General features: G+C 37.4%; 1 protein-coding gene across 1 annotated transcript; it reads right to left on the bottom strand.

Annotated features, from left to right (window-relative positions):
* Positions 1-222: 222 nt before the first annotated feature.
* Positions 223-14,148, bottom strand: LOC137294376 (homeobox protein Nkx-2.2a-like). The gene is made up of 3 exons (XM_067825379.1): positions 14,109-14,148; positions 7,231-7,474; positions 223-1,508 (listed from the first exon to the last, which is right to left on the bottom strand). Exons 2-3 carry the CDS (start codon positions 7,472-7,474, stop codon positions 718-720), a joined length of 1,035 nt encoding a protein of 344 aa, XP_067681480.1. The 5' UTR covers positions 14,109-14,148; the 3' UTR covers positions 223-717.
* Positions 14,149-14,683: the final 535 nt, after the last annotated feature.

Below are 14,683 nucleotides of genomic sequence, written 5' to 3'. Positions count from 1 at the left end.
TCAAAGTTTCATTTCTGTGCGAATATCTCTAGATTCTGTAAAAGTGGAGCTGTGTATATAATTTGCTTTTAACTGAATTTCATCAAAAGTAAAACATGGCCACTATGCACCACTACAATGTAGTGTTAATGGTTCATAATGCGTGTTGTAACATGTGCGGTATGCAGGTTGAAACTGTGGCACGTCCATGCGGCAAAACATAAAATGATAAACGTATTGTTCTAATGCTTGAATAGACAATTTTATTGTCACAGAGATCTTTCGAAGAAGAGATGAGTAAGATGAATTAGGTACCAGTGCAGAACAAGGCGTGACATGTATCCGGGGCAAAGCAGCCGTTCGTCATCTGCACGATTCTAGTAATAATCAGAGCAAATTATGAGATACCATCAGGCGTGTATGACCTGGATATAACTTCAGATTCTGCATAACATGACACATGACTTTCAAGAGTGGAATAAATACAAATAAGGAGATGAAGAATACATTGAGTCCAATGTCTGAGTGCTTGTGACTTTCTGCCTCTTGGAACACACCTTCAGTGTAGTAGAATGACATCTGTCCATATCAACATTTCAAACATTTGCATGGACCATTGTGCAGTCCGTGCACCCAAGGAAAGTCTTATGGAGGCCCGGGCTAGGCCTCAAGGCCTGAATATGACCTTAGACCTGTTGTCTAAGGAGAAGGTAAGGCACGATTGTGAAGAACAGTGTGTCACCACCAACGCGTCTGTGGTTGCATTAGTGGATGACTGTAGCCAGGCAACACGTTCATATTGTTCACATTGGGTACATTCAGATTCATTGAATTCATTGAGCCCATTGAACTCATACTGTATGCACAGCTCATGTTCATGTTCATATTGGAGTTGGACAAAGTGCTTGGATTTGCCATGGACGGATAGGAGCTCATTGAGTGGTTCATACCTAGCGAGTTTGCGTGGTTCAGTCCATTATTTAAGGACATGCCCATGCCATTGAGGTTGTGTTGCATGGACATATGGTCCTGTGATTTGACTAGTGGAGCATTGACACTTGTCCGTTGACATGGGATGCCATCTTTGACAAGGACAGGGACGGCTACTCGGCGTGGTGACGGGAGAGGGTTGAGGTCACTCAGACCCTTCTCTTGTCGCGCTCGCTTCAACTTATAACGGTGATTCTGGAACCATATTTTCACTTGAGTTGGCGTCAGTCTAATTATACTTGCAAGGTGTTCTCTTTCTGGCGCAGACAGGTAGCGCTGCTGGCGGAATCGCCTCTCCAGCTCATATGTCTGAGCCTTTGAAAATAACACTCGTCGTTTCCTTTTCTTAGGTGGATCTCCATTTCCGGTTGGACCGGAACCTGATTCATCATCATCTTTGCCCTTTTCATCATCACTGTCGGACTCTTCCGGTTCCTGCTTTAGGGAGTCTGCGCTCTTGCCAGGAGAGCTCACGTGACTGTCGCTGTCATGCTGTGACAGGTCTCCGTTGGAGCTTGTCACACTGTTGGCCGGTATTCCTAAAACAAATAACAACTTTTCAGAAATAGATAATCTTTTTGTTAACAGACCCCTTCAAGTTACTTAATATGTAATACTTTTTGTTTGAGGTCGGGGTGCACTTGGAGGGTTCTACTTCAACTTTGCCTTGTCTATGATAACAACGGGATGTACGTTCAGAATATAAATTACCATGTCCAGCGGTAACCCAAAGGCCAGTGGGTGCACGATATAGATTTACTGGTGGTAGTATACTCTCAACTGACGTGTTTGTCTTCTCCTAAGACAAATCGATAACGCAGTGCCGACTGAGTCAAACTAATGAAATCTATATGCCTAATTACTGAGTAATACTTTTTGTTATATTTCATGGCTTGTGACAAGCTCCTTTTAACTGTTTGGTAACATGATCCGTTTTGTGGTTTATTTATTCAAAATATGAAATTTTACTATTTTGGACTCCGCGTACTTTTGTTCAACACTGACACACTAAATCATCATCAGTGAAGTAACGGATTTGAACAGATCCTTGAACAGTTATAACCAGAAATGGAAAATTCATATTTGTAAACTTCATATTTACATGTCACATTTAAAAGGTAAATTAGTATACCTTTGTCGTCAATCAGAAACATCTTAAATATTTCGTCTCAGATATTATGAACACATAAATCTGTTATGATAAATACCTATCCACTTGTAGGTTCCTATAAATAGAACATTAAAGTAAAATAAACACACATGTGCATACATACAATTATATTTTGTATATTGTCACCCAATTGTCTTTCAAAGACGTTTTCACACTGTTATAGTAATTATTCACATTTTTTTCTTTCCGCACATTTTCAAAACAGTATATGTATAAGTATATTAGTTGTGTATAACAGGTAGAACATTATTACAATACAGTATAAATATAACACGTCCAAAAGGCAGTTAAGATAGATACATTTTGGAAGATGGAGTGGAAGATACACAGATGTATGATTTTGTACCGACTTCAAAACCGCAACAATTCCAACAGCCAGGCTTTTACTTTTAACAATGCCAAAGTATTTTAACTGATGTACCACAAGCACATCTCCACCTCACTCATAATGAATAAACATAAAATAAACGCGGTCCTTTTTATTTGCGAAATAAACGCAGGGTCCAGTTGAGACATATTTTACGCTAATGTACCCTTGAAATCGCGTCATGACTATTGTAAAGTTAATTATGAAACAGTTCACTTACTATGTGTGTACATTAAAGGGCGTACATGAAAAATATTGCATGTAACATTGTACTAAATATTATGTGAAACATTTCATTGCGAAAACCTATTTGAAAACTTAAGATCTATCCATGTATGTATGTCCTATACATCACACACACAGGCGCGCGCACAAACACACTCACACACACTCATGTCTTTTCATGATTTATGACATTTCATGACATTTTATGACATATACATATATATTCCTGTTGCTTTCACATACATTCACTTTTACAGAATGCATAATACATAGTGAGTTTTAAACTATTACCGGTATATTTACTTTTCTTCTGTTTAACATATTATTGATTTCTGCAAAATAATCAATTATTTAATCATATTATTTATGCTTTGATGTTGGTCTTATTTTCAGAACAACTAATAACATAAGAGGTTTATTTCCTGGGAAGCCGTTAGTAAAATTGCTGTTTCTGTAATGTCTGATAATAGAAATATATCAGTGTTTCAAGATAAATTTGAATATAGATAAAAATATCTCAATATTTTTGGAGCAATACAATAACAAATAAGTTCGGATTTCAATTACATCACTAAGAAGACAGTTACGGGAAACAACTTAAAACAATTACTTGAGACAGCCATGTCTCCAACAATCGCACCTGAGCCAGTGGACTTACTTTGTGTTCATAGAAGACATCGCAGATCGATAGTTAGTTATTGACAATATTGAGAAATTAAAAACAGTTTTACGGTGATGTCGACATTCATAGCCATGTGTAATTTCACACTTTTACGATGAGTTATGTTCATTCGTGGGACAATATTGCTGTGTAATCTGTATTTTATCTGAAACCTCGATCCTAATTGATAATTGCCGTGCCCTTGGGGCGCCTATCGACCCGAAGACAATAGGGGACAGGAAGTGAGGTCCCTTAGATACCTTTAAGCGTGCGTAATTATAGCTTTTATCTGATAAATACAGCATGCATATCACACCGTTTTATTCTGTTATGATGTCGATACTATTTCAACATCACTACCATGATGTACATAAAATGTATGGCAATTTTCTGATCAGTGTCACCAAAGACGGAAACGCGTATTAGCATGGCGGTACGTTTGTGACACTTACCATAACTGAAAGTATGTTTAAAGAAATAACAAAAGTGATTTATTTGTAGATGTGTTTAAATTTTGTGTTGTTTCATTGTATTGCCTATTCAGTGATTATGTATTTTTGATAAAGTTGGTACAACGACAAAAAAAAAGAAAACATGCAACAATCATCAAGTGAAAAATAAGCACGTACAGAATCTGTATGCGTAAAGGGTATAAACTGAATGAGGTGAAATAGTTCCGTTATTTCCCTATAGAACCATAAGTTAAGATGTAGAGTCTAATTTGCATTCCATGTGCACTACTGTATTAGTGTAGGTACTACAAGACATATACACAAAGTAGCTTTGGGGAACCGCTGTATGGATTTCAATTATGGGGTGTACCTTTTATGTACATGAAATATCTACTTTAAAGAAATCCTGCATAGTGTATACGGCAGTAAATAGCATTCCTAACACTGTATGAAGAAAGTGTGTTCTTGAAGTATTCTAAGACTCACATTGGCTCTGGTGCCAAACTGAAGTGAATATCAAGTGACTTTAAGGTCAAACCAATGAGGCTCACACAAATCTAGTTGTCCCGTGAAATCACCATCAACAATAGTGACATATCCCCCGAGGCATATAATTGTATCTTCATGTCAGCATATAGATAGCTGGGGGTCCCTACTGGATTGTGAACACCCTTTGTGGGGAACCTTTCAAACTGTGGGACAAAACTTGACACTTGTGTTTCTTTTCATAAAAGCAATACTTATAGTTGACTTGTGAATGTTTGCTATTGAAACACCAACACAGAGAGAGTTTCTACACTATGATGAGCATGATTAATTTCAAATTTACCTGTTAAGATGAAATTTACACGGATGTCTACGTAAAAGTGTTGTTTTGGTTAATTGATTTGCAATTCACCAGTATCAAGAGAAACATTTTCTATATGTGTGTACTCTTGCTTGTGTATTGTCGCTGTATTTTAGATTACTTTTCAGTCAGCTTTTATCTGAGTTCATGGATATACAGAACTATGTAACATATGCCATATTTGGGATTACACTCTCTTAGTGTACCGTACTGTAGTGTAATATACTACTAAAAAGTTGCAGATTCAGTGAAATTATCATAATAGCATAAAGTATGATTACATTATATACCATAAATGAGACACAATAGACACATACTGAACCAGTATGTTTGATTCATATGAAATATGTACTTTGATGAGGATATAGCCGTTGTGGCTTCATGTGCTCATGAACGGCTACATGCCATGATTTATGAACACTGGCACTTAATATTGAATCTAGCTCAGGTTCAGTGTTATTTGCCTGATACAAAACACACACCGAGTCTGCTGTGCAAACCTTTAAACAATAATATTCGATGCAATACCTCCAAGCATCAAAGTATTCCGTAAGACTACTTCACATAACGAACAGCTACAACAAGCGTTATATTAACATTAGTAGGGCTGGGGAAATATAGCGTCTCATAATTTTCTTTGTTCACTTGCGGAAGTTACTCTTAATCCTCAAACATACACACAGATAGAAGGAGAGTTGTCTTTTATGTCCATCATAAACATGTATTCGAGATTAGAAGCACATTAATTAGTATAAAAAAGACCCAAAGCAATGGATGGAAACGAGTGTTCACATTCTTGTTTTTAAGTAAGTTAATAGATTTGAGATGTTACATGTTGGTTGGTCAGCCATGAAGAAAACATTCCTAATTATAATAAATCTATATTAAAGGCAGCGTTCGTTGTAAGGTCCCAACTATATGATATACATGTGTTCATGAATCATTTTGTAATGGTGACCGTGCCTGATGGTCGGTAATAGGTGAAACGATGTTTACATAAGGTGATAATTTGTTTCAGAAATGGCGTACTCATGTAATTATTATTGTGTGATTAAACCAATTATCATGCCTACATCTTCAAGTTAAATCGCGGATACCGTTCCACAGAATTATACAATACTTTAAATTATTCTCATAAGGCCTGTGCACGATCTACTCAAAATTCTAAAAGCAAAACCGGATAAAGAAAATGTTACATTTCTTAAGAGGAAAAAATGAAATCAATTTTCAGTTTAATACAAACATGCAAGAGAATGCCTTTTAGCATCAAATTGACACCATGCGGGACACACGCCAAACTGCACGTGCACAGATTATTGACCCGTTAGGTGTGCAATCGAAATTAAGCGATAATCCAGTTAACAGTCTGCGAGGAAATCGATGACCATTTAAAAGGATTTATAGTCTTACAATAACTTTATTGATGTCTGGTGTGAAATTTGTGCTCGCTTCGTAATAATCTATGGCTGATCCGCTTTCAGATAATCATCTGTGTTTGGAAACGTGCTTCTGAATTTGCTATCCAACTAGATATTTTCCTACACAGGTGCAAATCCGTTCCTTCATATCAAATATAGCAGTTGTATCCGGATAAACAATGTAAAAGAGAGACACTATGATTTTATACCATAGACTCTGATGCGTATGTCTTTGTGGATAAAGAAACACATTTAAACACATGTATAAGTGTGTTAAACTTTTCACTTTTTCTGAAATCATATATATATATTGACAGCTTTTGCAAGGGCATGTCTGTGTTATGTTATTCCTCAGCGGATATTCAAAACGCAGTCGTCAAGAATAGAAATATTTCCTGAAGTAAATTCCTTTCATTAAATTTGAAGAATTAAAAACATCTTCCCAACACACTTACATGTTTACAGCTTGAAAGGTTCTTAAGGTGCGTTCTGTTTGACTTCGCCCGTGTTAAGTGATTCAAGAGCTTACCCTATGTCTCAAGTGTTCAGTAAGATTTGATGTAGAGGTTAACTTACATCCTGGAGAGATACTACCCTTACTTATCATAGTATCTCACTACAAATAGATCAAACTCAGAGGAAAATAGGTTAGGAGAAATGTGTTCAATATGTCCAGTTTACCTTTCTCTTATACTGTAGTTTTAGCCTCGATTCTTGCTATTCTGTTTCTTTCAAAGAGGTGTCAGAAATACATTATGGTAGAAAAATAATTTGCAACGTAAAACGCAACAGTAAGATATGAACTTTAAATAAAGATTTTAGAAACACATATGAAGAAAGACACTTCGGGAGGCAAATGCCTTACTAAATAATTCGTGTCAAATTTTATTTTTTACAGAGCTGTCGCACTCATGTTTGAAACTTCAGCTTTTTACTGTGTGAGTTATAATACATCGGGTATTAAACAGTATTCTAGCAGAGGTGGTTTCGAAAGCGAACCTTTCAATTGAGCCTATTATATCCGTGTTGCTTTTCCACCCGATAAACACCCTACCACGCAGTTAAAGATATTGACGGGTATGACTATCAGTACAGAGGAGATAGGGGTAGATTCACGTACCTGTATAGTGGATGTTCTCGTTAGTCTGAAGCCATCGGGTATATGGATTATCCGAATTGTCATAATATGCGGGTGGAACGCTGTTGAGTGTAGGAACCGAGGCTGTCGTGGTGAGGTCAAGACCCTCACCCTCCACCCTGGGGCTTGTACAGGCGGTGATCTTGCCCCCCTCAGGGAGATCTAGTAAGGCCGTCACGGAGAAATTGGCGGATTTGGCTGCATGCATGTCTAGATCGCTCTCCATCTGCAATAATATGAGTTGTGTGTAAATGTCTTCTACAACGGTTGGAGTCGTTCTACCCGATCTACCATTACATAAAGGAACCAGTCAAGTGATATAGCCGGCTTCACAACACACTATCATATTTTGTTCTTCACACGGCGGTAGGCTCCTAGCCCTTCAACGATTAACCCCACCTACTTAAAGCAATCTCTGCACCGTGATTGGTGGGAATGGATATAAAGGCGTGCCCCTTCTTCTTGACTGACAGCTCTCAGGTGTGGTCCTGGCCAGCCAGCCATCAATAATTTTAAGTGAAATGAATGATTGAACTTGGAGAGATCAATGAATAGGCTTCTCTTCCAGGCAATTTCTCCACGAAGTCCTCAGGTCCATTCCTTTTCAGAAGTCATCGCATCGTGTGCGACACTGCAATCACTGTTTTGTCTCTTATAATCGACAGCCTTGCCCAAGCTTTACTTACATAATCTTTCAACACTTCAGAAATAGCTTAATTTTGATTTGCGAGGGATTATTTGACATGAGGAGTCGGGAAGGATAGCCTGCTGTGGTGCTCATTCTGAGCTCCGAGTCAAGATCGCGAAACCAATGCAAGTCATTACCGTCAAGAGTTTGACAAGATGCTAAGGGTATAAGTACTCTAGGGGGGACACTTTCAGAAACAAGCACCTCTTAAGATGCATATAACATTGCTGTTCCTTTCATAACCATTAGAAACAGCCATTATTTACTTCAAAAACATTTTAAACAAAAGAAATTAAAGGAGACGAGAGAAGTTAGAAAAATAATATTTATTGCTCATACACGTACTTAGATTTTATTTTTCGGTTCTTTGAGAAAGCGTTCCGAACTTAGCAAGGAAGCTGGACTGTTTATTGATTGAATACATAGTCCAGTTTATTTACATTTTACTTATTTACTGACTGAACACTTTATTTTCGTCACATTATTTAGAGAAATTCAAAACAGTTTGTCCGTCTTGCTATATATTACATGCTCACATGTAGTCTGGAATGTAAGTGATAGAGTTACTATTTAATATATATTTCTAATCCCATAACCAGCAAATATTTTCGAAAAGTGACATGGGTGTAGTGTCATTCACGGTACAGGGAAAGTTTGCACGAGCTATATAACGACTTGGTTATATCGACGTTGAAAGAACGCCTCTTACTAGATCATGTATAACGGCTTACACTGGACAATGTCCATAAACGACCGGATATTGTGTATATTGTCACCTATTTCAGACTTGTATTTACTCTTATACCTGTAATCTATTATTATTGTATTAACACCTGTAAAGATTGATTAAGCCCCTGCAAAGTTTATAATATTTTATTTGTGAGGACGTCAGTTTCACCGATCTCCTAGCCTGTATATGAATTTTCTTGAAGTGCTGAAGGTAAAATTAACCATATTTCTGAAGCTCAGTAAGCCTTGTTTTACTAACACAAACAATTGACATTACCAACATGAACCATGTCCGGTGAAATATTCCTTAGAGAACTCGCGCACGACACGGTAAAGGCACATGAGAATGAACCATCCCCTTTTCCCCGGTGTGTTATATATGTTAAAACTAATTAATAACATAGGATTTATATTCTATTTCAATGACATTGTTAGTAAATGCAGTTTGCGTACCGATCAAATCCGTCTAAATTTTAACTTGATTTGATTCTAATTTTCATTGTCAACTACGAATTATGTGGAGTATCGGAACATAAATATAATAATATATAGGTAATATTTATGAAATCAACACAAGTCGTGAAGAGCACAGTTTCTTCATTAACATTCTTTACAACACATAGGAAGTGTGTATGATGCTTATTTCTGCAGGTATGTAATTAATCATTTCTGCTCACGTCTGTTCGATTTCTTTACTTGAAACAATTTCATTAGTGTTTTATGGTACGCCTGCAGCAATAACATCACAATCTAGCAGATTTCATGTTGATACTGTATACACACTTCTGGGTTTACTCTTGCCAATGTTAAAATACTCTCTTTGGTAGCATTGCTTCTATATGCAATGTTTTTGCTGGAAAGGATTTGGAACATCATCAGTGAGAACAGAAGGAAGAATGGTGGATCGAAGCATCCTATGATTACACTTCTGTGTTTTCACAAAAGAGAGTTACAAATTTGATCACTATTTAAGATCAGTCTATTATTCTTCTCAAGAACTGTCAGCTGAAATCAAAGTCTATTTTGAGACTGCAAGTATTGATGTGTATGTATTTATCAATCACTATTACATCGAGATGACATCAGGTGTTCGCGCATGCATGCAATGAAGAGGTTATTGAGAGGGCCGTTCTCTACCCAGATCAGTCCGCCAGAATGTTTGACGAGTTGATCGGGAATGATACTACACTCCGCCATATGTTGATCTGAATCAATGACGCGTCCATCAGGTTGTAATACGAGTCACTATCCATTTTTTACCATTTACCATTTCCCCAATAATGAGGTCTGAGTTTCCAGAACCAAAAAGTCATTGAAATAAATAGTGCACACAATACGCCGCGCTTAAAACACGTCAAGTCCCGTGGCACATATTAAACATATTTGTTCCTATAGACACAAGAAATACATTTATGCAATCACTCTAACGGTTTTGCATTTAAATATCTTGGTGTTGTTACGGAGCGGGTGGACTAGACACATCGTGATATCCCTCCATATCAAAGCTGTATATTGAGGAACATATACATGTCATCGTCAGTTTTTGAAATATTACTCCACAATAGACAATAACCATTTCGAATACAGGTGTATATCAATATTAGTTGCAAACTTGAATCATTTCAAACGTGAAAGAAAATATGCATTACAAATGAAATTTTCCATTACACTTCTGTTACATCTATAATCAAATGTTTATTATAGTTTACACTGTTACATACAGCGGGATATCTTACTGATAATTTCGCAACAAAAGCAGTTATATTCTGAGTAAGTAAATATACGTTATAACCTAGATCTTTTGCCAGTCGAGACGCCTTAAGAGACAGTATTATCAGTTATTATAAAGAGGGTAAATATATAACATCAATAAAACCAGACGATACGAGGGTTATTGATGCCCTGGTTTAAAGCAGACTGTTATATTTATGTTATCACATAAATCATGGTTGGTATTACTGGCAGTATGAAGAGACTACACTTTGGGAATGAGTAATTATAGTATATAATCATAAGCAAATAAGATAGTCGATTATAGAATTTCACATAAATAAATGCATACTTGACTCACAATATATTAAGTAAATGAAGTAGTGAGATCTTTAAGTACTCTTTACATGGTTCCAAGTGGTATGTTCGTCAATCTGGATGCGTAACTAAAAGCACATAGACGAGTGGAAGTATACGTACGGTTTCAAACAAGCTTGTGTGTTTTTGAGAAACAAGTGTCAATATTATATTTTTCGTGCAGAAACGCACCTGGACAGGTGTATACGTGTTGCTTGTTTGGGATGCACATACGTCACCCTTTATGACATACACATGTACAAGGTACAAGGTTTGTGGCTGACGTTTGGAAATACTAATGTTTTGTTATATGCTTTTCTATTCGTTGAGTCATTTGTCATGGCAATACATTTTTGCACAAGTATATGTTGGAAAGGGGTGCTATATGTTAGACTCGACGCCAGTCCAGTATTGACAATGTTCCTAACGTGGACAAAATACTACGCTCAATTTTGTGTTATGACAGTACAATATTATAATTTAATATGTTCAAGAACATTACATTATTTGGACCTACGACAGTATTGACTTTATTCAAGACATCAAAGGTGAACGCGGTCATGAATACATTCTTGCACTTGTATATGTACGAGAGAAGTGGACATAATAGAAAGGACTGTGTATCTTCCAGTTTTTCAACATGAAACCTACAGAGGATTTGTTGATTTGTTAATGGCTGCAGTAATAAATTCCAAACGGGTTGAATAAATGTGACAAAACCCTTTCTAGAACCATAAGGAATTTCGGCAGAGTCGGGTGTACAGTTCCGACTATAGTTTGAACCTGTTTATGAATCAGTATCAAACAGAGTCCCGGGGGTTTCTCAAGGTGAGATTGTTAACACAAACACAATCACTACTAAATATGTCAACAAAAAAGTCAAACTGAATAATTGCATCATACGTCAATTTTTGTGATTGAGATTTTGCCACCTCATAAATAAACATTTGGGAAAAATGCCCAACCCACAGAGGAATTCCTGATAAACAACTTCAACCAAGTCATCAGTTAATACTAATATCAGGTGTGACCTGTTCGTAATTCCAAGAGTTATCTGTCCACACGATTTCTTAAGATATAAACCCCCAAAGGCTTCCAATCATGTCTGGAATATAGAGGATAGGTATAGTAAACCACTGACTCAACATAAGCTTGTCTGGGGAGCCCCGGGTGGGGTGAGACGCGCACATCTCGCCGATCATGACGCAAACACCGGGTGTTAGTACTTTTTTCTAGTGAGTATCAGTACGTTTTTCATGCAAATTGTACATTAAACTTCGCTTTCCTTGGTACCTTCTTGTGATTGCATGAAAAGGTAGATGTATTTACCTTGAATGTATCCCTAAACATGCCATGTATTAGGTTTATTGGGACTAACATGCAGCCCTGCCTGAAATATAATGCGTTGCCAGTAACCTGTGATTGTGTGGATTAAAATACGTTGCCAGTAACCTGTGAATATGCTGATTAAAATACGTTGCCAGCAACCTGTGATTGCGTTGATTAAAATACGTTTCTAGTAACCTGTGACTGCCTGGATTAAAATACGTTCCCAGTAACCTGTAATTGCCTGGATTAAAATACGTTGCCAAAAACCAAGTAGATCGGGTGGTTGAGCTGTTCGATTTAGTTGACTGGAAGTGCATGGGTCGATGCTTTGGCATTAATCAAGGGTTTACCTGGTCCAGACCCTTTTATGCACAAACAACCGTAATATAGCTGGCATTTATGAAGACAGGGTAAACAGTGGCCTAGGACTGTGCTTATGTTCACTGGCCCCATACAGTGTTTGCAAATAACGCCCCATGGAAATTATCGATTTCATTGTCACTGCATATTAATAATTACATTTGAATTTACAATGCTTTTGTTATAGGTAACAAATATCGGTAATATTATAACCCATAACTGTGACTTAGAAAGTTCGAATAAGGTATGCATTCATGTTACATGAAATCATGTGTTGGTCGTGTGGATGGTAATATACATGTCTGTCTTTATATAACGACGTTTTGGTGTATAATTCCTATATTGCAATATCTGTGAGATGGGCACCAGACCATGTTCCGTTTCTGTTTATGGTTACTACAAATAAGGAATAATGCGGTAACGGAACGCTGCCTAGAAAATCACCACTTGCCTATATGTATAGATTTACTTATGTAATTCGTTTGACCCATCAATTCACTTAACCCATCTTTATTCAGGATATGTATATATATTCTTAGGGTGCCGGCCGTAACAGACGACAAGAGGAATCTGCTGGGTTAGATTTGTGATCAGCTGGTAGGCGCATGCCACCGGTGTATTTCAGTTTCGTAGATCAATGCTCATTGTGTCAATCTCGGGATTGTCTGGTTCATACTTAGCTGTCTAACGACAGTCGTCATACAGTCGGTATAGTGTTAAACGAAACACACATACAAAGCCACACAAGGTACGCGCCTGACAAAAAGTAGAATTATTTTCTCCCCTTCATCTTTACGTGGTTTCCCGAGTAACGAATCGTCAAACAACTGTTAACAACTGTAAACAACTGTTTGTATACTTTGTGACGGTACTGGTGCATATTGGCAATACCGTATGGATAACGTCAAATGTAACATATATTTTGAGATTTCAGTTTCCCTGTAAAATGCAGTTTCGTCGACTTGTTTGGGTTTAGTCTCCATCTGAACCTGAATTTTCAGAGTTAAGCAGCTGCTTTTATCATCACGTCCTTAATCACCAACACGAATCACAGTTATTGCATGCTGATGATAGGCAGTATTATAATTCTGTTTATGTTCCTATGATCATACACCTACTATACAAGCATATATACCATGGTACATAAAGTTCGTCAATACGGTGGTGCAGAAGTGCATCAATATATTACGCTGCATTAACATTACTGCAAAAAATATCAAGATGGCGAAAGGGTGTCTTAAATGCGTACCAATATAACTTATTTACAACAATGATCTAATTAATAACATGACATGATGCTATTTCATAAGAAAACTTTGATATTAGTATAAGAGACCTTTCATATTGATGCATTGACCTTATATGCAAGGGTGCAAACGTACCCTGGGTTGTATCATAATACATTTGTAGTACCCGGTGTGTGGTAGGCATTTAAATAGTCGTGTGTAGATAAGAAGTAAGTTGCACATCCATATCAAGTGTGTTATGTTACATTGGTGGTACATGAAGGCCAAACGTACCAATTTCCAGAACTGTGACTATGTGCAAAATATAACGCATAAATCCTTCTGTTGAGTGTTCAACTAAAAGGCAGACCGATTCACACTTACAGATGCTCCATGACGACATTTAGCGGTGTAACGTTACACTGACCAAGTGAAAGTACAATATCGCAATGATATACTACCTTGCTCCGAGCTGCCTGCGTGTGTCGTAACACCTAGATTGATCAATCTATTATCATGGGATCGCGTCCTAACCAGCGAGGCGGAGTTATGCCAATAACTTGGTAACCTTCGAACTCGCTAGCCTGAAGATCCGAGTGTTTGAAGCGACAGGGGCGGAGCCACCCAAGGGGGTTGCTATTCACACGGGTGCTGTGAAGCCAAAGTCCGACAAGTGATGAGCAAATACGATCCTTTAGGTCCAGACTAACCCTCAACAACCTCCACTTTACTTCAACATAGACTGTAAATAAAGCGCACTTAGAAAGTTATTAGCACCAAGGGTGCTATCCGTGACTTATGTATCGGTATTGGATGTGATTTCGGGGATATTTTGTTTATTTAGATAATTAATTGCAGGTTTATAGTGGAGAAGCGGCGCCGTACCCGTCCATTAACCTCATGTAAGGTGTACTACAAGACCATACCTCTGCCCCATGATCGACCCAAGAGCAAGTGGTTGAGAGTGTTCTCACCAAAAAGCCATCTACAATAATGCGTTTGATCAGACTCAAGATACAATCGTATGAGCGAAGAG

The sequence above is a fragment of the Haliotis asinina genome, chromosome 8 (genome assembly GCF_037392515.1).
Source record: "Haliotis asinina isolate JCU_RB_2024 chromosome 8, JCU_Hal_asi_v2, whole genome shotgun sequence".
Classification (NCBI taxonomy): Eukaryota; Metazoa; Mollusca; class Gastropoda; order Lepetellida; family Haliotidae; genus Haliotis; species Haliotis asinina.
This window is presented reverse-complemented; position numbering and strand designations above follow the sequence as displayed.

Excerpts from the sequence above, each read along its gene's own strand:
- LOC137294376 (XM_067825379.1), bottom strand. The coding sequence starts at position 7,474 with ATGGAGAGCGATCTAGACATGCATGCAGCCAAATCCGCCAATTTCTCC. Across the intron at positions 1,509-7,230 it reads CGAGAACATCCACTATACAG|GAATACCGGCCAACAGTGTG; the intron begins GTACGTGAATCT and ends TATTTGTTTTAG.